The 23,565-nt window shown below is 44.0% G+C and overlaps 1 protein-coding gene across 4 annotated transcripts in view; it reads right to left on the bottom strand.

Moving 5' to 3' along the window:
• The window catches only part of ABL1 (ABL proto-oncogene 1, non-receptor tyrosine kinase), a 124,193-nt gene that overhangs the window by 13,007 nt on the left and 87,621 nt on the right, over positions 1-23,565 (bottom strand). For 2 of the 4 annotated variants that reach the window (XM_069476957.1, XM_069476959.1), the window contains exons 2-5: positions 17,507-17,680; positions 16,647-16,942; positions 8,447-8,719; positions 340-424 (exon numbers count right to left, since the gene is read on the bottom strand). In XM_069476957.1, coding sequence (XP_069333058.1) covers positions 340-424; positions 8,447-8,719; positions 16,647-16,942; positions 17,507-17,680 — 828 coding nt within the window. The remainder of the gene's footprint in view (positions 1-339; positions 425-8,446; positions 8,720-16,646; positions 16,943-17,506; positions 17,681-23,565) is intronic. The other 2 variants (XM_069476958.1, XM_069476960.1) reach the window with 1 other exon arrangement.

The raw sequence follows: 23,565 nt of genomic DNA, 5'->3' as shown, positions 1-23,565 counted from the left end.
ACCCCCAAATCGCTATGTCTGATGATCATGTCTACTTACAGAATCACTTCAGTGGAAAAACTCTTGAAATTCTTAAGTTTCAGAAGCCAATTTCAGGTTTACATTTGACTGCTTTTAGGTATCCATTTAAGGTAATCACATATTCACACACGCGCACCCACACACACCCCATCCCACAAAGGGGAGGCCCTTTTACCAGCAGCTAAATGTTGGCAGAGCAGAGATGTCGCATCAGAACCGGTAATGCAGGGAGCTGCCTCTCACTTCTTTCTCAGTGCCTGTGTCGCCCCAGAGAGTTTGAGCATAAGCCCCTCTCTTTAGAGCGCCACGCTTACTCACCCAGCAGCTGCACTAGGTTAGGGTGCTTGATCTCTTTCATTACTGCAGCTTCTTTCAAGAACTCTTCCACCTCCATGGTGTCCTCCTGCAAAAGAAAAAAAATCAGTGGTGAAATAATTTCAGCAAGTTACGTGGGAAAGTACAACTTGAATGGTTAATATAAACTGGAGCTTCAACGTACTCGTCCTTGGCCACCTTTTATGGCAGCCACATTGCTCCAGACAGGTTCCATGACAGCCGATCATCACCCCAATGGCACAAAGAATTTTCCCCTTTGGTGCTGAACTTTTGAATTCTCAGCCAGGGCAACAGGTCAAAGTTGGCTTGCACGTGCTGACGGCTTGCTTCTGCCGGCTGCTGTGCAGACCATGTTTGTTTCCCCACCTTCTGGAGTTTGTAGGGGGGAGCAGGGAGGAGATGTGCAGAGGCAAACACTACAAACATGGGGCTACTTTCCTAAGGAACGTCCGGTTTCCAAGGGGTCCTAACACAACATAAAGAAAACATCACTTGAAGAATCTGAAATGTACCTGATTTAAGGGAAGAGACGCTGATGACAGAAAGAGATGGCGCATTACCAAAGAGCGATGCTTCAAAACATGGCAGCAACCGAAGATGCGGAACTGCTTAAGCATGTGGTATCATGGGGCTCTTAATGAAGCAATCACCACTATCTGTCAGGTCAATTACTCAGATTCTAAAATAATCCTCACCAGCAGCTCCCTTAACAGCGAATTCACACGCACCATCAGTACACATCACATTTCAACAAGTCCACAGTAACTAAATGCCAAGGGGGAGAAGAAGATATTAGCAAGTGCCCAGCACAAATGGAATACTATTTCTCCATTTCCTCACATGTTTTTGGTCAAGGGTCACGTCCGAAGTGCTGTGGTGCCTGGTCCTGTGGGAGGCCCCACCACACAGAGCCTTGGCCTTGGCTTATGTTGGTAAGCCTCTTTTCGACTTCAAGTCACTGCCTTCTGAGCCCATCATCAAAACAAGCAACAGGTCAGTGTTAAATAATATGGTCTGTTCTGCTGTAAGAACTTGGCTATGAAGGCCAAAGAAGGAAGTGAGACACCTCCAAGTTTCGACGTGGAGTCTGAGTGTGCCTGAAGAGAAAGATCACATGGGGGAAACAGCGAGTGGATGTCTTGAAAATTGGGCTCCCCAAAGAGGAAAGCTTTATCAGCTTTCTGTTAAATGTGGAACCTTATATATTGCTCCTGCTCCTTTGGGAGACAAAACGCCGAAGTGTCCTTGCTGCACTCACTGGCTGCACTAATTTCTCCTCCTGATGTGGGGAGACTTCCAGGGGACAGGTCAACCTTTACTTAGAGGCTTCCTGCTTTGGTCAATCCTGCTATGACACAGCACGACCAACGAGTCTATGTGTCAGCCATCATCACTCAGCTTAGGGCTCACGGAGACTGAAACTTAGAAACAATTTATTGCTCTTTAAAAATGGTGAGCTGGTCTTAATGTCAATTAAACATTGTTGGTAGTCACTGTGCCAAGCTATACGGGGGTGGGCGGGGGTGAGGGGGACTCGTCCCTGCTGCTGCCCATTGGTTGTTTGATTCTTTCCAGTCCTTTCTGTTCCTTAACATGCTCAGCAGACCATGCTGCTCTTGGCATGGATTTACCAGGGTGACACGCTAATGTCAAAGGCTGGAGCAAGAATGCCTGCCAGAATCGGGCCTTTGATGCTGCTCACGTAGAGGACTGGGGCGTTAAGAATCTTGCTTGGCCAACAATATGTTCAAAAAGTAGCTCTCAAATAAAGCTTTCTAGACGAGTGGAGTTTTTCTTTTTTAAAGCACCACATAATAAACCGTGCACAGTGAAATCATTTCGGAAATATCATTTGCTTTTATAGCCACTGACCCTTTTCTAAAAGACCCATGTTATAGATCTTGAGAGGCACGAACATGCAAAAGGAATAGCGCGGCTTTCAGAGGCATCCTCTTCTCAGCTGTCTCCTTCCTTCCTCTCTCTCTCTCTTACAGTATAGCTCCTTGTTTTTCTTTCAGAAAAATCAGTGTGAATTTGTCTCCCCCTGCTGGAATCAGACCTAGTTCAATTTATAATTTATTAATATTAACAGCAACCTACATTTGTAGTTGTGTTAAACTAGAAATATTCCCAATGAAATCCTATGACATTCCTTTACTTTTACTTTAAAATTTCCTATCATTCTTTTGAAGAGAATTCATTTATATAGTAAAATAATACTAACTCAGAAGAATTAGGGTGAAGGAACACTTTGAATGAAAGCTATGAATTTCCAGTCTTGTCTCTTTTGTGCCCATTAGGGACAGAGACGGGTCAACTGGCCTCTCTTCAGCAGGACTGACTGGCCTGGCCCGGCCCAGCTGCAAATGAACATTTTAGATGGTACAGCGGAGTGGTCAAGGGGATGTTATACCAACCCAGCTCTGCGGCTGTGCGACCACGATAAGTTACATACCCTCTCTGAACCTGTTTTCTCATCTGCACAACAGAAGGAATATCAGGATCTACTCACACACACAGAGTGCCAAGAGCGGTGCCTGGGACGCAGCCGGCGCTGGATCAGTGGTACTCACTTTCATTACTATGAAGACAGTTGCTCTCTATTCCTGAGACGCAGACTAAACATGTTGCTTGTGTGCAGGAAAGACTGGTTCTGCAAGGAATACTTTTTTTTGTCTTCTCACAGATACATTCTCCTCGATTTGGCATCTCACAGATATTTTCTAATCAGCTTCCTCCTTTTTGCTCACTCCCAACTCCCAAGTGTAGGTATTCTACAGCATGAAAAGGAGTGCTGTTTCAGAAATGGCCAGGCCTTCTGGAAGTTTCTGCGTAGCCTTTTGGTTCCCTATGCCTCTCTCTCTCAGCAGGGAGGCATACAGCTCTTATCTACAGATAGATCAGTTTCCACATCTGTTTCTGGTTTTTAACCAATGCTAGGTGAGCAAGGCTACAAGTACAGTGAAGTGCTGTCCTTCACCTGTCAGATGGACCAGGCGCAACACGATTAAAAGCACAGTGGAGAGATGACGCAGAGCTTCGGCGCCAGACTGAGGAAGGCAGATCGGACATCAGATGTGGGACCCGAAGCTCAAGTGAAACGCCCACAAGAAAGCCCAGAGGAAGCCCCGGAACTCTCATCCCCGATAGTGTGACTGCATCTAGCCCCATGGCCAGGGGAGAACCGACTGCGAGAAACGATTATCTTGCAAGAGCAAGTGCAACACGGCAACAGCAGGCTCCGAGCTGCGCGGCCTCTCCTCCTGACGTGTAGCCCTCCTCGTAGAGGCGGAGAGCCACTGCATGGGCAACTGCCAGGCGCTAAAGCTGTCGTGCAGCTTTTCCTTCTCTGATTGTTTCTGGAGCTCCCCAATAAAACCAATTTCTTAGGAGAAAAGAACAAAACCAAACACACTGTGCTGGGTGGAGTAAACCGGTGCTTTCTCAGCCTCGTCCATGGAGTGCAAACTGGTCCGAGCTCCTCGGAAGGTGCTTTGGCAGCACAATCACAATCATACGTGCACGTGGCCCTGGATCCAGTGGTTCTGAGGAACTGACCTAGCAGGACAGTTTCACATATGCGTAAACGAGGACAATCCCCTCGCACTGCTTACAATAGCAAAATACTGGGAATAACAAGGCCCACTGAGAACTGGTACACACTGAAATATACCCATATAGAAACAAGACAGCTTTACGTGTGCCGGTAAGGACAGCTGCCAAGATACATCACGTGGACAACAGAAGGTACGGAGCAGTGTCTACAGGATACTGCCATATGGTTAAAAAAAGATTCGCACATGTGGATTCAGGAAAGACATAAAATCAAGGGTGGGAGTGTACTATGTGCACATATTACCTATTTGAAAGATACATGCTGTGTTATTTTCCACTGTTTTAATAGTAAATCTGTCATCTAGCTCATGAGTCAATCTGAGTGCCACAGCTAGATCAACAGTAGTCTTTTCCAAATTATTAGAGAACTGTTTCATAGGGGAAAAGAAAGACAAACTTTTGGAATATAGCTCATTTTAAGATTGGAATATAGCTCATTTTAAGATTCTTGGCTGGGAGCAGTGGCACATGCCTACAGTCCCAGTTACTTAGGAGGCTGAGGCGGGAGGATCACATGAGCCCAGCCTGGGCAACACAGTGAGATCCTGACTCAAAAAAAAAAAATTAGGGCTTCTTGTACTTGATGGTTAGTTCTCTTAAGCACATTCTGCCTTTAACACAGATCACAAACATATGGTACAGCAAAGCGTTATGTCCTGCCAAATACCGTCAAAATTCAAAGGAGCAGTTCCCCGTTTCCCATCCACAGGGGCCAGCCCAGTGCCCTCCTCTTTTCATGTGCTCTCTGCTGGGGAGGTGACCGCTGTTAGAGGCAGGGCCTTGCTCCCCCTGCTGGTCACGGAGGATTCTGGCTCTGCCCTCCGAGGGACCAGCGACAGGAAACCAAGAGACCCAGAGATGTGTGCAGGGAAGGGAGCTTCGGCTAGAGTTGCAAGTGTCTTTCAAGGTGTTGTGAAGAGAAGGTAGATTTTAGCCACAGCCCACGAAAGAAGTAAATGTGAGAAACAAGGAAAAGGTGATTTTTTTTTAAAGGTATAACTGTGGTTTATGTTTATTTTTCATGATGTCTGAGGAATAAGAACCAGAGTTACAATTTAAAAAAAAAAAAAAAAAAAAAAGGACAGGCAAGGTGGCTCACGCCTGTAATCCCAGCACTCTGGGAGGCCGAGGCAGGTGGATCGTTTGAGCTTAGGAGTTCGAGACCAGCCTGGGCAAGAGCAAGACCCCGTCTCTACTAAAAATAGAAAGAAATTATCTGGCCAACTAAAAATATATAGAGAAAAAATTAGCCGGGCATGGTGGTGCATGCCTGTAGTCCCAGCTACTCGGGAGGCTAAGGCAGTAGGATCACTTAAGCCCAGGAGTTTGAGGTTGCTGTGAGCTAGGCTGACACCACGGCACTCACTCTAGCCCAGACAACAGAGCAAGACTCTGTCTCAAAAAAAAAAAAAAAAAGAGTTAGGCTTTAGAGTTGGCTGCCTGGGTTCTAGTCCTGGCTCTGCCATTCCTAGCTGTGTGAGGCCAGGCCGGTCACATAACCTCTGTCTGCTTCAGTTTCTTCATCCTTAAAACACTGATACAGGGTTAATGTTCCTTAGGTGAAATGCTTGGGACCATAAGTGTTCTGGAATTTGAATTTTTTTGGATTCTTTTCATATTTGCCTTATACTTACCAATTAAGCATCCCAAATCTAAAAATCTGAAATCTGAAATGTTCCAACATGCATTTCTTTGAGCATCATGTCAGTGCTCAAAAAGCTTCAGATCCTGGAGCATTTCAGGTTTTGGATTTTCAAATTTGGGTTGCTCAACCTGTAATATTAGCACCCTTCTCTTAAGGCTGTGAGGATTAAACGAGATGCAATATGTAGTAAGCATTCAAGAACTCTGCCGGGCACATAGTAAGAGCTCGATGAACATGAGCCATTACTGTAATTTAGAACCCAAAGTTCTCAACTTCTATAGTGGAAATAAATGCCCACAATATCGATACTAATCTTATTTGACAAATAGGCAACACACTGTAGGGACGGTTTTTTGTGCAGGGCCAGGCGGAGGGAGGGATAATTTATTTAGCAATTGCTTAGTACCATATTTTGAGTTAACATACCACTAGGAAGGGATATATTGTCTTTCCCATAATTAGATACCACTTGGGGTGACTGTTCAAAGGAATCCATGCAACTAGACCCTATAATTCTTTACCTACTGTTAATCAGTCTCTTGGGAAAAATCATTAAAAGTATAATAAAAATTCTAGTAATACATTATTAGTAAAGCACATTCTGAAAGGCACCTGCTTCCAGACAACTCTGCTTCACTGGGGTAAGAGCTGCAGCCACACTGAGCTCCAGCCGGGCCCCCTCCAGAAGCCTCTCCTCCAGTCGTTCAGAAAATAGTGCCGCAGTATCATCTACTGAGGTGGGTTTCTCCATGTTTCAAATATGCAAGCTCTTATCTTTTTTTAAAGTTTTCAGATAAGCTGTTATGGGTTGAAATCCAGTGTATTTTGTGCTTTCAGACTTCCTTGTTTCATTTTTGCAAATCCTGGTATTGTGTGGATGATGTCCGGGCCTTTCCCAGTTTATCGAGCTGATCAAGTCCCCGTTTCTCTGGGCCTGGTCTTCAACCCTGCATCAAGTCGAGCACTTGCACATCCCTCTCCCTGCACCCATGTGGTCTGCAGAATGGGAGGCAACGGTTGTTTTATTCTTTCTGTTCTTTATTTAAGGATAGTGAACTAAACTGCACGTGTTTAAAAAGATAGGAATTGATTACGAAACTTGGCTTACTGGTATAGAAATCTGTTACCTCAAAACCACAGGCAATTGACATCCGTGAGGGTGGCCATGTCCACGATACACCAGCCACTGAGTACTGGCGCTCTCCAACATGAAGACCTTCGAGAACTCAAATCGAGTCCCGTTATTCCTGTGCACCAAACCCCTCAATGGCTCCCTACTGCCGGCCTCTGTGGCTTACTGTGCACCTCCTTGACCCCAGCCTTTCTCCCTTGACCAAGCCCCACTCCTTCACCACAGCCCTGGCTTGCAATTCCCTAAATGCTTCCTCCCGGCCACACACAGCTCACCTGTCCCTCCTCTGCTCATCCCTGCGTGGAGCCGCAGCTCTGTGCGTGGGCCTCCACTGCTGCACTGCAACCCTTGTTACTCTGCCTGTTTCTCCTACTGCCCAGACCACCCCCTCCCCAAAGGTAAGGACTCTGCCCAATTCATTTTCTAATACCAGTGTTTAGCCCAGGGTCCAGCAAATAGAAGTGAAGAATTTGATAAATATTTATTCAATTAAGAAAAAGTTCCATCTGGAAATATCCAAGAGTCCTCAAGGTGACCCCAAACCTCAAGGCCACCCCCAAGTGCCAGCCCTGCCCCAGAGACAGGGGCACATGTTGAATATGAGTATTGGGAAGCCACCTTTCGTTTCTAGGACCAAAGAACATGATCTTTTCTCTAAAGCAGCTCAAACTGTAAACCAGCCAGAAATCATATTTCCCAATTTACCGTGCCTTTGAGGGAAGGCACCAGATAAGTCACAGAGTCCCTAGGAGGTAAGCATTTGGCTGCACCAGTCTGAACATTTGCACCTGACTTTTGAGACACACACACAAACTTGAGTCTTTTTTTTCCCAGCAGTGGATTTTTCTGTTCTTTTTCTTTTCTCATAGCTACAAAAAGGGGCTCCCTCTCTCCAGTTCTGTGCACAGATCAATGTAATCAAAGCTCATTTAAAACAACTGAAAATAAAGCAAGTCAACAGTAGGGGGCACCCTCACCACAGGGAAGGCTCAGAAGGCAAAGGGTTGAAAATGAAAACCTCCTTCCCTTGTCATCCTAAGGATTTCGAAAAACTTCAAAAGAGGGGGGCGGGGCGGGGTGGGGCGGGGGGCAAACCTGCCTGGAAACTACAAACACTATTCATTAGTCAAGAGGGTGAAAGTCCCAGTTAACAAGAAAGACTGGGCTGCATCTGAGCTGGTCAAAAGTGAGTTTCCTGACGCCTTTCTGCAGAAGTCTGGGCACACAACACAGAATTAGAACCTGCTGGGAACACCCAGTGCACTTGCCTTTCAAATCTGCCAACAAAAATCAACAGAAGAGTCAAACGCATCTTGGTTAAATCTCCTTCTTTCAAAACCCAGAGGTTTTTTTTCTTCCTCCTCTTAACTCTCAGTAGGAAGTGATCTCCACGACACACAAACAGAACAGAAACCCACAGCTTTAAAAGAATCTTGCCATAGAATGAGACTTCTCCAAACGACTCATCTTTTTAAACCCCAAACCCTCAGCACTTGTCAGCTCTCACCATATGTGGAAACACGCTGGGGTTATGAGAATGATTCAAAGAAACATAGACAACATAAAACTGAAGAGTCAATCACCAGCACCAACGAAGCCCTCGGACCACGTGTGGGGGGCAGGCCTCGTGGAAGGAACATCCCTGCACGCCGCAGACACTGCGCACCACGTTTAACCGAGGTTCTAACCGGGCCTACCTTCAAGGTCTTCACGGCCACCGTCAGGCTGTACTTCTTCCACACGCCCTCGTACACCTCCCCGTACTGGCCCCCGCCCAGCTTGTGCTTCATGGTGATGTCTGTGCGCTCCATCTCCCATTTGTCGTAGTTGGGGGACACGCCATAGACAGTGGGCTTGTTGCGCTTGGGGGCTGGATAGTGGAGAGTGGTGATGAGCCCGTCGGCCACAGTAGAATGATGATGAACCAACTCGGCCAGAGTGTTGAAGCGGCTCTCTGAGGAGACGTAGAGCTGAGGAAAACAGGGAACAGTGATCAGGCTACAGAGCAGACACAGTTTCAAACAACTCAAATAAACCAGTTTGAGCCTCAATTTTGTGCATAAGAAAACCAGATAAACAGCTGTCCACACAGGACTGTTTAGAAAATCACTTATATTGTCTTTCGCTACACATGCTACAGTTTACTTGCCAAAGCAAAAACACAGTAAAAGGCCTCAGGGCCTTTGCACCTGCCACCGCTCCCGCTGCCTGAAATCCTCCAGTCCCTAATCTTCACATGCCCAGTTCTCTCTCACCATTCCCAGGCCAGTTTAAATGTCTGTGGAGTTGTCCCTAACTACACAATCTAAACTCGCCACCCATCGCAAGTCATATCACCTGTCTTCTGAGCACTGGACTTGACCATCAGCTGACCATTTCTTGTTTATTTGCTTCATTACTGTCTGTCCCTACTTAATAGCATGTAAGCTTCATGAGCGCAGAGCCCTAAGCTGTCTTTTGTTATCCTGTACCCTCAATGTTGAGAAGAGGAAATGAGCACAGAATGGATACTCAATAAATAGTTGTTGATTGGAAAAGAAAATAATTTATATAATTTATCACTAAAAATGGATAAGCGTAGAATGAAAAGTGATCAGAAGACGAACATCACTACACACAGTGTAAATCTCCTTTGCATTCCTACCCCTCACTTTGGCCTGAGTAGGAAGCATCACTGGCCATGACTTGCAAATCCCAGTGTTCTGCCCAGGTGGGATGCCCCTCTCAACACTCTCCAGGAACAGAGCAGGGGCTCCGAGGGCCCCCCAAGGAGATCGCACAGCCGTTTCCAACATGGGGAAGTAAATACAAGGAATTTAAGGCACAAGAGCATTTGAGTCCCTGTTTGAAATCTGCAGCGGGCGAGGACCTGTGCAGCAAACACGTCCATGCAGAGGTCTCGTCTGGACAACTAGGACGGAGAGGAAGGGAAGGAGCAGGGTGGCACAAAGCAACAATGTGGGGGGCGGCGGCCACCGTTTGTCTTTGTGTTTGTTTCACTGGTGTGGAGGGGGAATGCTTCCTTACCAAAAACAATTCTACATTAAAATCCACACAGAACATCTGGGCTCCAGGCACATAACTGAATCTACTGGCTTGCTGTGGAAAGAATATTTAAAATCACAACCATTCAGCAGACTTGCCCAAACTGCAAAGACGTGGGAAAGAGGAACACAGATTTGGGACAGTGGTGATGCCTGGGGTGAGAGGGAAAAACGGAACAGGCCTGAGCTTCAGCTATAGCTTTAAGACCTTATTACTTAAAAAAAGAAAAGGGAAGAAAAAGCCTGAAATACACATGGCGGGGCCAAGGTCCCTGGCTGTTGGTTATGTCAGGTACCATTACTTTAAGAAAATATTTTGAAAAGAAGGAAAAAACAAAATACAAAGTTGATCTCATCTATTACCTTCAAGAGGGTAAACAGGATTTATTAACAAGGAAATTTTTCTCTTTTTTTTCCTTTGTTTTTTTGCATGGGGAGATGGCACAAGTAAATTTCTAAGACTCAGGCAAGCCAATGGCAAACTTCGGGTTTATAATCTTTTGGTAATAATTTTACTAAAATGAAATTCTAAGAAACTCAAGACCTCAGCTCTGGGGAACTTGCTCCTCACGTGACGACTGTGGCCCGGGGACACTGGCTTGTCCCTCTGCAAGACAGTGCCTCTGATTTGCAAGACTTTTCAGGCTGAGGAGGTCCCCGCTTTTTATAGTTCAGAGTGCCCAAGAAAACCTCGAGTGAACTGCTCTAGGGGCATGCTGTGAGTCACGCTCAGACCCGTGAACGTGCACACAAGAATGTGGAGTGGGGACAGCAGTCGGCACCGCTGAGGCCTGCTGATAGCTTAATACCCACACAATCATGTCCACGGCACTCTCCTCGGGTTAGTCACAGACACAAGTGCCACTCAGAGAAAACTGAGGAGGACAAGGGGATGGCTCCTAATCCCTGCCCCCACTGCACAGTCTGTCAGCTTGCCCAGTCTCCTCACTGCATGCAGGCTGCAAGGGCTCCAACCCCTCTCCCCTCAGGTTAGCTCGGCTGATGGGGTTTTCCCTACCAAGGAGTGTAGAGCATCAAGAAAGGCCATTCCAAGAAGACATTCCTGGAACCAGAGCACCCTCCCACCTTGGAAATCACTGGCATAGTGTGGGGCAAAAGAGCCTGTGTGGCTTGCTGGGCTCTGGGGCAGGGGACCTGGGAGCAAGGCTCCTTGGCCATTTCTCCCGTCAGAGTCAGCCTGGAAGAGCACTCCCCAACCAGAGGCCAAGTTCCTTCAATCCCGCACAGAATGCTAATGGCTCCCCTAAGCCCTGGTTTATGCAGAATTTGTTCTTGGCCTCATGTGATTCCCCCACAGGCTACTCCATTAGAGATTTCAGAGTTACAGGAGGTTTCACTGAATGGGCAAACTTCATCCTCTTCAGTAATTAAATTTACAGACCCTGTGACTCAGTTCATCTTCAACATAAAACTTACATACCAACACTGACGAAACATTAAACCACCTCTCTCAAATGCACTGCGTGTTGGATTCACAGCCATCTTCCCCATGTCTCCCTAACAGTCAGGTCTGGTGGCTTCCTTCTGATTAGCTCTAGTTTTTGAGCAACATTTTGCTGGTGAACTGGGTAATCATCAGGAATTCGTGGCATGCCGAGGGAAGAAAGTAAAGTTAGCTTCGTGACTGGCATGTCATTAAGCTATGTGCCTGGTTCCATAAACATTCAGGGTGCTCAGCCAGGACTGTTGCCTCTTCTAATTATCCCTGATCCTGAAAGATAGGACTTGTCAAAGAAACTCCCAGAAATAGCTTTCCTCCTGACAGCCATACTCACAGGCTTAACAGATCTTAAACTTGTGCAACCTTTGGCTGCCTCAGACCCTGGTGACCCACTTTGGACACTGTTTACAGGCTGCTCCCCGAGAGCTGCTCACATACCAGCAGGAAGGCAGAAGCCCCGCGGTACACAGGCACGTTCCATGACTCCTCCCCAAGGGCAGGTGAGCTGTGTGTAGCAATCTTTTAACCAGGAGGCCTGCACCTGCTGAGCCACTGTCAGGGTGGGTAAACCTTAAAAATCTAAGAGGCTCCAAGTGGTCCCTTCCTGCCACTCTGCTAAACCTTAAGCCCAAATTCCACTCTTGTCACCCTGCAACTGTCACTTCAGCAGCCCATGAAAATAAATGTCAACTGGGCATATCTTTCAAGAAAAGGAAGACTCTATCAAGGGCTATAAGGAACTGAAGAACATGACAGTGGCATCCCAAGAAGTAAATGAGGTGTGTAGATACAAATATTCAGAACTAACAATGACTTAGGCAGAGGGTGGTGAAGAAAAATCACTCTTTAATTCTGCTATGTCGACAGGATTACAAACTTTGGCAAAGTATCAGAAAAATGACAAGCAAACCCCTGAGTATCTGAAGATTTTTACGACTGTCGACATCCTAGGAAACAGCCATGGCTCAGTCTTTCGAGAGTCCAACTCAAAACTCCCGGAGTCGCCAGGCCCGGGTTGGCCTGACTGGCCACACCTGCGGCTGAAAAGTGCAGAACACGGGGAGGGGCAAGTAGGAGCCAACGGGGTGGAGGCACAGAGAGATCCTGGGGCCTTATGGAAGAATCTTCTAAATTCAGTTGTTTTCTGAAGATTAATTTAAAAATAAGAATTATATTTATTCAACTTCAGCCTGTCCCTCCTACTAATCTTAAATTTTCCCCTTCGAAACCCGAAAAGGATTGCATCAAAGTTCTGCTATGTGAGAAGCAGTTTCAACGCCGAGCCGTACTGTCTCACACAGCTGTAGTATCTCCCCACTCTAACACTACTCACTCATCCCAGACACATCCCCCTCCAGCATGGCCCTCACGGAAAGGAACCTCTGCAGAACTCTGTGGGCTGCCAAGTCTCCAGGTGCTCAGACAGTTGATGGAAGAGTCTTTGCCAGGGAGGGAGGGAGGAGGCCTAGGAAAGTCTTAAGAGTTGCCCAGTGGTGGATACTGACTGATCAAATCAATTCCCTATGCTCCGCCTGGAATGAAAGGAACCCACCTGGCACATACCAGTTTTTAGACAGAGGGGTCAGTTTCCTCTTCAGATAAATCTAAAATTCTGCAAATCATGTATCCCATATACAGGCCTTTCTTTCCCTTTTGAACAGTATTTTAGACCAACCCCTAGCTAATGAGTTGTCAAACTAGATCACGCCTGCCTGCATCTGTTCCAAGGCTGCTGATTAAACAACTCTAGGGAAAAGAAACCATTATCCTGTTCAGTAGAAATCTCAAGTGATTATCTTGGTACAGCATGACTTGCCTTGGATAAACAGCACAGATGGGAAGCAAGCTGTCCACTCCAGAAAATCAGCTCCCATGGGCAGTGCACAGTGGTGTTCTGATTCACTAGAAGGGTACTCTGGTGGTCTGAAGGCTCTTTCAAAGGGCCCACCTCCCTGGAGGACAGCCCACAGAATGGAAAGGCCTAACTCCACATCTGGGATAAGAACAAAGACCCCAAAAGCAAGCTGATAAGGCCCATCTCTAGCCACACATAGACAAGAGGTTCTACTAAAGACATATGCAATGATAGAAAGCATCAGATATTGGCAGAAGAACTTTAGCCAGAAGACTTTGAGACATGTAAAGAAAAAAACATTTGAAAAGGAAGTATATGGGCCAGGCGCGGTGGCTCACGCCTGTAATCCTAGCACTCTGGGAGGCCGAGGCGGGTGGATTGCTCGAGGTCGGGAGTTCGAGACCAGCCTGAACAAGAGCAAGACCTCGTCTCTACTAAAAAAATAGAAAGAAATTATCTGGCCAACTAAAATATATATAGAAAAAATTAGCCGGGCATGGTGGCGCATGCCTGTAGTCCCAGCTACTCGGGAGGCTGAGGCAGTAGGATCACTTAAGCCCAGGAGTTTGAGGTTGCTGTGAGCTAGGCTGACGCCACGGCACTCACTCTAGCTAGGGCGACAAAGCGACACTCTGTCTCAAAAAAAAAGAAAAAAAAAAAAAGAAAAGGAAGTATATGAATGTTCATATGGTACAAATGAATGTGTGAGGATAGCCAGGAAAATGGTGAAAAGATAAGATGGGCAATAGGCACGGTGGTGCGGGCCCGTAGTCCCAGCTACTCAGGAGGCTGAGACATGAGGATCCCTTGAGCCCAGGGGTTTGAGTCCAGCCTGGGCAACATAGTGTGACTCTGTCTCTAAAAAGAAAGGAAACAAAAGGTAAAGAGGGGACTAGGCCTACCAGATATTAAAACATAGTATAAAGCTACAGCAATCAAAAGTTTGGTGTTGGCATGTGGCTAGACCAAGGAAGAGAACAGAGACCTATAGGCCTAAATACATTATGTAAACTTGATATATTTCTAATATGTAGGAAAAAGATGAATTTAATAAATGGCATAAGGATGACTCAAAATATGATACATGCATATTAGACGTGAGATGTCATTCTTTACCAATTAGCATGACAAAGACGTTTTTACAAGTCTAATAAAAAGCTGTTGATGGGGGTGAGGGGAAACAGGCAGAATAAATCTGTATAATTTCTCTATGGGGTGATTTGGCAATATCTACACAAATTTTCGAAGCATATAACCTTCAGTGGGTTCTAGCAACTTATCTGCATATACTTACACTGCACACAGATACTGTGCAGTGTATTTTCAAACTGCTGGTCACGATCCACTAGTGGGTCTATGAGATAAATTTAGTAAATTACAACCAAAATTCATAAAATATCAGAGTGCCTTACATGCAGTAATGGTAAACAAGGTTTCAGGAAACTTCTGTTACTAGTCTGAGTACTGGGACTGGATATAAATGTGTTTTTCTTACAATGGGCCCGGATTTAAAAAGAGGTTTGAGGCAGGGCACTCACACCTGTAATTCCAGCACTCTGCGAGGCTGAGGCAGGAAGATCGTTTGAGGTCAGGAGTTCAACACCAGCCTGGGCAATAGTGAGACCCTATCTCTACAGAAAATAAAAAAATTAGCCAGGCATGGTAATACACGCCTATAGTCTGAGCTACTCGGGAGGCTGAGGCAGGAGGATTGCTTGAGCTCAGGAATTTGAGGCTGCAGTGAGCTATGATGATGCCACTGCACTCCAGCCTGGGCAACAGAGTGAGACCCTGTCTGGGGAAAAAAAAAAAGAAAGGCATTTGAAAGCCATCTCCTATCACCATTATTTATAACAAAAGACTGGAAACCTAAAAGCTGACCAGCAGGGGACTGTTTACATAAATAATGGTCCCCCTGTGCTACACAGTCACTGGTAAGAATGTGGCAGCTCCAAATGTTGCCATAAAACAATCTTGAAAATATATTATATTAAATGAGAAAAGCAAGATGCAAAACAGTGTGGAGTATGCATTATTTGTGTCTTTTTAAACATAAACCCATACACACCAGGTAACTGCAAGAAACTGGTAAGAGTGGTTGCCTCTGGGCAAGAGAACTGAATTAGGAGACATTATCTTTCACTGTTAATTCATTTTGGTCTATTGATTTTTTTAACCCTGTACATGCAGTACATATTACAAAAAATACACACACCATCTGGACCACCCCAACAATCCACCTATCTCCTCTCTCCCTCCACCACAGTCTGGTGTGGCAGAGTGGAGGACAGTGGGAACCTAGCCTAGTTCCCATGAGTGACTCACTCTGCGATCCTGGGCAAGAAACTTCATCCCTCTCAGCTTCCCTTTCTTTAATGCAAAAATGCAGATTATAGCAAGACCTGCCCAGAGGGCTTAGGTGAGGTTACATGAGATATGATGGCAAGATGCCCCAGCATACAGTAGGAACTCAGTAAACGTTAATTCCTCCCTTCCCTTCATGGAGTCTTAAGGACAATTTATACCAAGACCACAAAACTATATATGCCAACTCCTTTACAATAACACTGTAATTTGGGCTTAGAAATCTGTAGGTATAAGTGATCCCACTTGTTTTTAAAAACTATGCATATATTTACAATATGTATTTTATATATTAATATATAGTATTATGTATGTACACACACATATCCATAAATGTGATTTTATCTATAGGAAGAAGGCCATATTGCCAGACTTACTTGGTGAAGGTGCTATTAAAGTGGTCTTTTAAAATACTTATCCATTGTTTGAATTTTTCTCACTGAGGATGAATTACTATCATTACAAGAGATTTTTTTAAAAGAAAAAGTCTTATTGTAAGAAGTATGTCTAAAACCCAACAGATATTTTTCCCTATTTTAAGAAACTGCTGGCCAGGCATGGTATCTCATGCCTATAATCCCAGCACCCTGGGAGGCCGAGGCGGGAGGATTGCTTGAGGTCAGGAGTTCAAGACCAGTCTCAGCAAGAGAGAGACTCTGTCTCTACTAAAAACAGAAAGAAATTAGCCAGGCAACTAAAAATATTAAAAAAAAAAAAAATTAGCTGGGCGTGGTGGCACATGCCTGTAGTCCCAGCTACTTGGGAGGCTGAGGCAGGAGGATTGTTTGAGCCCAGTTTGAGGTTGCTGTGAGCTAGGCTGACGCCACAGCACTCTAGCCGGGACAACAGAGCGAGACTCTGTCTAAAAAAAAACAACAAACCCAGAAAGAAAGAAACTGCTAACAACAAAATACCAGCAGGACAATGAAAGAATCATACCAGGCCCAGGGACTTGTAACGTTAAGTGACTGATCCTCAATAAAGGGTCTTCATAAGGCTAATGGAATGATTCTCGCCATTTACTTGAAAGACCCCTTAAACATCTTGGTTGCGCTTGTTTCAATAATAACTTGTCATCCCAACGGTAGAACCTCTGTGCAGAACTAACTACCACCACCATGTCTCGGCCCATCAGCTCCCCTGACAAAGAACCCTTGCCCAGGTTCCCCTACCTTGCCATCAGAAGCAGTGTTGATCCGGTAGTGATACACCCTCCCTTCATATCTCAGCGAGATGGACCTCTGGCCAGGACTGCTCTCGCTCTCCCGCACCAAGAAGCTGCCATTGATCCCACTGCTCAGCAGATACTCAGCGGCATTGCGGGACACAGGCCCGTGGTACCAGGAGTGCTTCTCCAGACTGTTAACTGGCGTGATGTAGTTGCTTGGGACCCAGCCCTGGCCATTTTTGGTTTGGGCTTCGCACCATTCCCCATTGTGATTGTAGCCTAAAACACGGAGCTTTTCACCTTAGGAAAGAACCAAATCCGACAAATTAGCTTTAAAAACCAGCTTTGTTCTTTTTCATTCATTCTTGTATGATTACTAAAAATCTGCAAATTCCTAAATACTGATTTCATTTTAAAAAGTCCACATAAACACATGCATTTATAAGAGTATAAGAACACGTTTATATATATGAAGCTTCCTGTTTGTACTTAATAAACAGGTAAGTTATATAGCCCCAGTTTGCATAAATCTATTATGTTTGCTCAAGTGCTCTGTTCCTAATATAAGGAAACTTTGGGGAGAATAATGCTTTATTTAGGGGGAAAATGTGTTTTCAGTATTTAGACCAGCTATCCTTTTCAGAATAAAAAAATAGAGCATGTTCTGTTTTTGCTAAAGACTACTGTGCAACAATTCTCTTTAAGGAGAGGTGACTGCCTTAGAAAGATGCTGTCATTGTTTTGGATGTCTGCATTTCAATCCTTAAAGCTGCTCTTTCACAAGCAGAGGGGGTAGCAAGTCAAGCCACAATTCTCCGATTTCTATCTCCTGAAATCACCACTTTCTGCCCGCAGTCCTTTTACCTTTAGTTATGCTTAGGGTGTTGTCCCCACTGGCCACAAAGTCATACAGTGCAACAAAAAGGTTGGGGTCATTTTCACTGGGCCCAGCAAGAAGGTTTTCCTTGGAGTTCCAACGAGCAGCTTCACTCAGACCTTGGGGCTCGAAGTCAGATGCTACTGGCCTCTGAAGGGCTTCTGGAAGAGAAAGAGGGGAACAGGAAAAAAAAGGAAGAAGAAGAATTAGAAGAAAAACTTAGTTTTACTTTCTGGAGCAAAAAAGTCTATGTTTCTAACATTTTATGCTCCTAATTTATTTCATTTCTTAATATCTGTAAATACTAATAAGAAAGATGGTTTAAAAAAATAAAAAAAAAAACTCTTCCTTAATCAAATCTTGTGACATCAAGTATTTTCATTCCAAGGAGGTAATTACTGTTACCAAATAGTTTAAGCTTTTAAAATTCATTAATTTAACATGAATTTAGTCAGAAAGAGAAACAATCCATCCTCCTATGTCTTTGTCTTTAAGATATAGAGCAAAAGTTTCTTGCTTTAAAACGTTTTTATTTTTCAAAGTTCATATATGCACATAACTTAATATCACAAATAGTACAGAGGGGCTTAAAATGAAAGGCAAACATTTGCTATACTAGTCTTTTGTAGCCCCAGAGGCAACAGCTGTTTTTATGGTGATCACCTCCACCTCTCTAAAATATCAGTTCCATCACCACAGCCCCCGACCCCATCTCTCCTAGGTGCCATCCCCTACTGGTACCTCCCTATTCTCAGTGACAGACTTACACTTTTACTGTCTGTTCTCCCAGCCAGAGACAGCAGCTCTCAAGGACTTACTGCACAAGATAAGGATACTAACGTCTCACTCTTCCTTCCAGCTTGCCCCGCCATGCCCACTCTCAAATGTGGTCTTCTTCAGTTTTTTGTTTTTAAACAGTCTTTCTCTGTCACTCCCGGCTAGAGTACAGTGGCGTGATCATAGCTCACCTCAACCTCAAACTCCTGGGCTCGGCAGGGCACAGAGGCTCATACCCATAAATCCTAGCACTCTGAGAGGCCAGGGCAAGAGGATCACTTGAGTTCAGGAATTCGAGACCAGCCTGAGCAACAGTGAGACCCCGTCTCTTCTAAAAATAGAAAAAATTACCCAGGCATGGTGACGCGTGCCTGTAGTTACAGCTATTCAGGAGGCTTAGGCAGGAGGATTATTTATTTATTTTTTTTTTGAGACAGAGTCTTCCTCTGTCGCCCAGGCTAGAGACGCTTGGCGTCAGCCTAGCTCATAGCAACCTCAAACTTCTGGGCTCAAGCGATCCTCCTGCCTCAGCCTCCCAGAGTGCTAGGATTACAGGTGCTTGGCTGTTCGTGACAGTTTTTAAATCACCTTGTGAAAATTACTAACAGTTTCTACTCTAATAATAAAGTCTTCCATGTTTTGTCTATAAGAGACTCAAAGTTGGAAACCAATCAACAGCTCTTATATTAGATCTGTGAATATTGTTCACTACAGGGCCAAATAGTTTATTATTTTTTCCTGAAGTTTCTTCATTTCTTTCTCTTTTTCTTGAACTGTGCTCAAACTCTAGAATTTCTTTATTATGATAATGACAGTACACAGAAGGTTTCTTCCAAACCAGCAAATCCACTCAAGTAGATCCTACAGTTGAGGAACACTATGGAGTGAAATCTGAAATACTCATTTATGGAACTACAATAAGAAATCAAACTTAAGGGAAAAAAAGGGGATGGAATTCTAGTTTGAAAATAATAATAGGATCTACCAAGGCTTGAGCCAAAACACAAATGGTAACAAAATAGTGTGTTTTAGTTTTCCCCCTCTACGGATTTAGAGGATCCTCAAATGTCTTTTCCTGGACAATCATATCCCTCTCAGTGATGAGCCTGATTCTGCATTTACTTCAAAAAATCCCCACTGCATGCACTTGTATGTTTATTGCAGAATAATTCACAACTGCAAAGATATGGAATCAACCTAAGGGCCCATGAATTGATAAGTGGATTAAGAAAATGTGATGTATATGCATATATACCATGGAGCACATTCAGTGATAAGAATGAAATAATGTCCTTTGCAGCAACTTGGATGAAACCGGAGGCCATTATCCTAAGTCAGGGGTCCCCAACCTATGGTGAGTTGTATAATTATTATTTCATTATATATTACAATATATAATGATAATAGAAATAAGGTACACAATAAATGTAATATACTTGAATCATCCCAAAACCAACCCCCCGCCCCAGTCCATGGAAAAGTTGCATTCCATGAAAACAGTCCCTGGTGCCAAAAAGGTTGGGGACCACTGTTCTAAGTGAAGTAATTCAGGAACATAAAAATAAATGCCACATGTTCTCACAAGTGGGAGCTAAACTATGGCTACACAAGGGCACACAGACAGGTGTGATGGACATTGGAGGCTCACCAGGGGGAGCCTGGGAGGGGGGAGGGATGAAAAATTACCTATGGGGTACAATGTACACTACCGGGGTGATGGGTACACCCAAAGCCCACACTCTACCACTACACAATATGTACATGTCACAGAATTCAACCTGAACCCCCTAAATCTACTTAAAACACTGGAGACACCTAAGGCACCTCAGGGACAAGGCTAAACTTCCAGAAATATAACTAGAGAATTTTCAGAAATGGACATTCTCTAAAAGATCTCTTTGGAATAAACCAACAGAACATAAATAATAAAAGTCTGCCAATTCTAGCTTTTGTACCACTAACTAAAGTAAACCTTCAGGAATTGTTTTCCTAAAGGAGTACATCCCAAATGATGTTATTACAAACACTTGGTAATTTCATTTTATGAACTGTGAGGGCAAAGATAATCTCAAAGAAGAGGGTCTTATAACACTGCCATCTCCTAGAATGTGAAAGAAACTCGGTAATGTGTTAGGGTCCCCTGTTCTCTATTTATTTACCCTGGCTCTAAAAGTACACCTAGTGCCAGAGATTGATCAGCTAACCCAAAAAAGCTGGTTAAAGCACGGAATTGTTTTTTATTAAAATATGTGATTCCCCACTCCCACCTAGTGCATGTTGGTTTGCTAGGGCCAAGGACTGTCCTTTACAGTGCTGAGTATACGAGCGTGACGTTGTCTTCTGAAAGTCCTACCCATAATGCATCACCTCACGTCTCCCTTCCATTTCCTGCAGGTGGAGAGAGGACTTAGAGCCATTCACTAAGCATTCCCACTGCAGAATCTTTCTAGATTTCTACAGTCCACTCTGAGCATTTACAGTTGGCCTTACACCTAATTCTATGGCAATTTTTAAAAGTTGCCTTCCTCTACTGAGTCTTTCTAAAGCATTCATCTTAATTTTCATAGAAACAATTCTCTTTTCACACTTGTATTTCATTGGCTTCACGTTAACCAAGTAATTACAACAACAGATATATCTGAAATAAACAGGCCTGGAAACAAACACAGCTGGCTCTTGGCTGACAGGAGCAGGGAGTGGCAGCAGACAGAGGTGGGGTGGCTGCCCTATTCTGTGTGCCATGGGGACTAGGGAGGCATGTTTTATAAGGAAGTGGACCATGCTGGGCAGTTTAGCAAGGCAGTTAAGTGGAAGCCAGTCAAGAGCTTCTATTGTCAAGTGCTTCTATTGCCATTATATTAAGTAAATAATATAAAGGTAAAGGATGTCAGGTAAAGGATTCTTAACATAAAAGGATTTTTATGTATCAGCAAGAAAAAGATAAATCCCTCTGCTATGGAAAAAATTGATAAAAACCATGAATAAGCAATTCACAGAAAATTAAAATTACCATTAAACATGGAAAATGTGTGAACCCTTTTTAATAATTAAAGAAATGCAATGGCCGGGCACAGTGGCTTACACCTATAATCCTAGCACTTTGGGAGGCAGAGGTAGGAAGATCACTTGAGCCCAGACTGGGAAACATAGCAAGACTCTGTCTTTACAAAAAACATTTTTTAAAAAGTAGCCAAGTGTGGTGGTGCCTGCCTGTAGTCCCAGCTGCTCAGGAGGCTGGGGCAGAAAGACTGCTTGAGCCCAGGAATTTGAAGCTATAGTAAGCTATGATAATGCCACTGCACTCTAGCCTGAGTGACAGAGCAAGATCCTGTCTCAAAAAAAAAAAAAAAAGAACGCAAATTCTTGGTCAAATTCTCAGATACATTTTATTTTATTTTACTGACACGGACAGCCAGTGTGGGTAAGACTTCAATGAAATGGGCACTCTCATACCATGTTCGTAGTAGATACAAAAATTGCCGTAACATTTTAGAAGGGCAACTGGAATGTGTACCAAGAGCCTTTAAAGGATTTTATAATCTTTGATTTACCTCTAAGAATTTATCCTAAGAGATCCACACAATGATTTGTATACACTGATTTTAAATAACAGTACAGAAAAGAAAAGTACAAAATATCTATCAGTACAAGGTAAGTGAGTTTATGCTCCATCTACAGAACAGAATATATTCAAAAAGTCACTCAAAATGTTTTTGGAAAAAATACTTAATGGGAATATACTTATAATACTATATTAAATGTTTATATTACAATCCCGTATACACACCGTGATCTCAATTTTGTAAAAATTAAAAAAAGACAGAAGGAACTTCTCAAAATATGAACAGTAGTAAACTCAGGGTGGTGGGACTATAAGCATTTCCTTTATACTTTTACATATTACTGCATATTTCTCACAATGAACGTAGATTGTTTTTATTATCGGAAAACAACTATAGTAGCCGAGCTTGGTGGCTCACGCCTGTAGTCCCAGCTACTCCGGAGGCTGAGGGGGGAGGACTACTTGAGGCCAAGAGTTCGAGACCAGCCTGGGTGATACACTGAAATCCCATCTCAAAAAAAACAACAAAACAAAACAAAGAATTACAAAAGTAGAAAAAATTATCATGAATAGAAGCCAACTAATACTTATATAATTGTTAATTTAACATGGAAAAAGTACGCTGGGGAAGGGGGGAATCTCAAGCGGTCCTGAAAAGGTACTTGTGCGTTTCCCTCTAGTGTCTCAACCTTGAGGCTGTGAGCATACAACTTTGGCAGAACAGGCCCACACAGGAAATTAAACCAAAGTCATGAATACAGAAATGCTTTTCTTCTCAAATGCCATTTGACCTCTTCTATCAAACATTCTGCAACATCTGGATTTGATCAAAGTTACATAATCAGGGAAGTGGCCTGGAAAACACCTGGAATAAGCAGAATGCAGATACCCGCCCAGAGGTGACTATGAACTTCAAGTGTGGGTTAAAGTGGGACTGTCCCTAACATGTAGACAGATGCTGGGAACATTTATGCAAGAGGATGAGGCCTTCGTTAGGAAGGAAAGGGCCTCCCACTGCTTCTCAGCTCAACAGGACGTCAGGCAGTCCAAGGCAGCCTCTGATTCCCCTCTCTAGTGCTTGCTCTATTCCACAAATTAATGGCCAAAGCCCAAAGGGAAGTATTGCTCATGCATGCCTCTGGAACGAGACGCTGAAATGCAGCCACAGTCCAACACCAAAACCTTCCAGTCAATTCCCAATCCAGGCTGATGTCAAAATTGACTCACAGTGAGCAAATGCCAAGTTACTTGCTTCATTTCATAGTGAACTATGCTCGTCAACTTTAAAAATGATCACAGCTTACAAGGCCAAAGTTGCAGAATGTAGTTAAATCTTTCTTGCTTAACAGGAACTTTCTGCCAGCCCCACTGTCAGGAAGTTAGACCCCTAAAGAAGCCTAAAGGCTTCATTCAAAAAAGATGTCCCAAATACTCCCCTCTCCTGTTCTTCCAGCAGATCTTTTGGCTGTTGTTAAGTCTTGGGGAATAAATTTTAGCATCTGCTATTCTTAAAATTTTTTAGTGCACATTTTCTGCAGCATCCTTTCTGAGTCATATTTTAAATATATTTAAGATTTGGATCTTCAAAAGTACCTTTCACCCCATTTAAAACCCTTTTGTTATTTTGCCATGATTTAACAAAAAGGTTTCCATCCACCAAGTAAACTCAGGAAAAGTTATTAATTAATTAGCCAGTCGAGCACCAAG

The sequence above is a fragment of the Eulemur rufifrons genome, chromosome 7 (genome assembly GCF_041146395.1).
Source record: "Eulemur rufifrons isolate Redbay chromosome 7, OSU_ERuf_1, whole genome shotgun sequence".
NCBI classification, from domain to species: domain Eukaryota; kingdom Metazoa; phylum Chordata; class Mammalia; order Primates; family Lemuridae; genus Eulemur; species Eulemur rufifrons.
The sequence above is the reverse complement of the archived record's forward strand: the minus strand, read 5'-3'. Positions and strand labels throughout refer to the sequence as shown.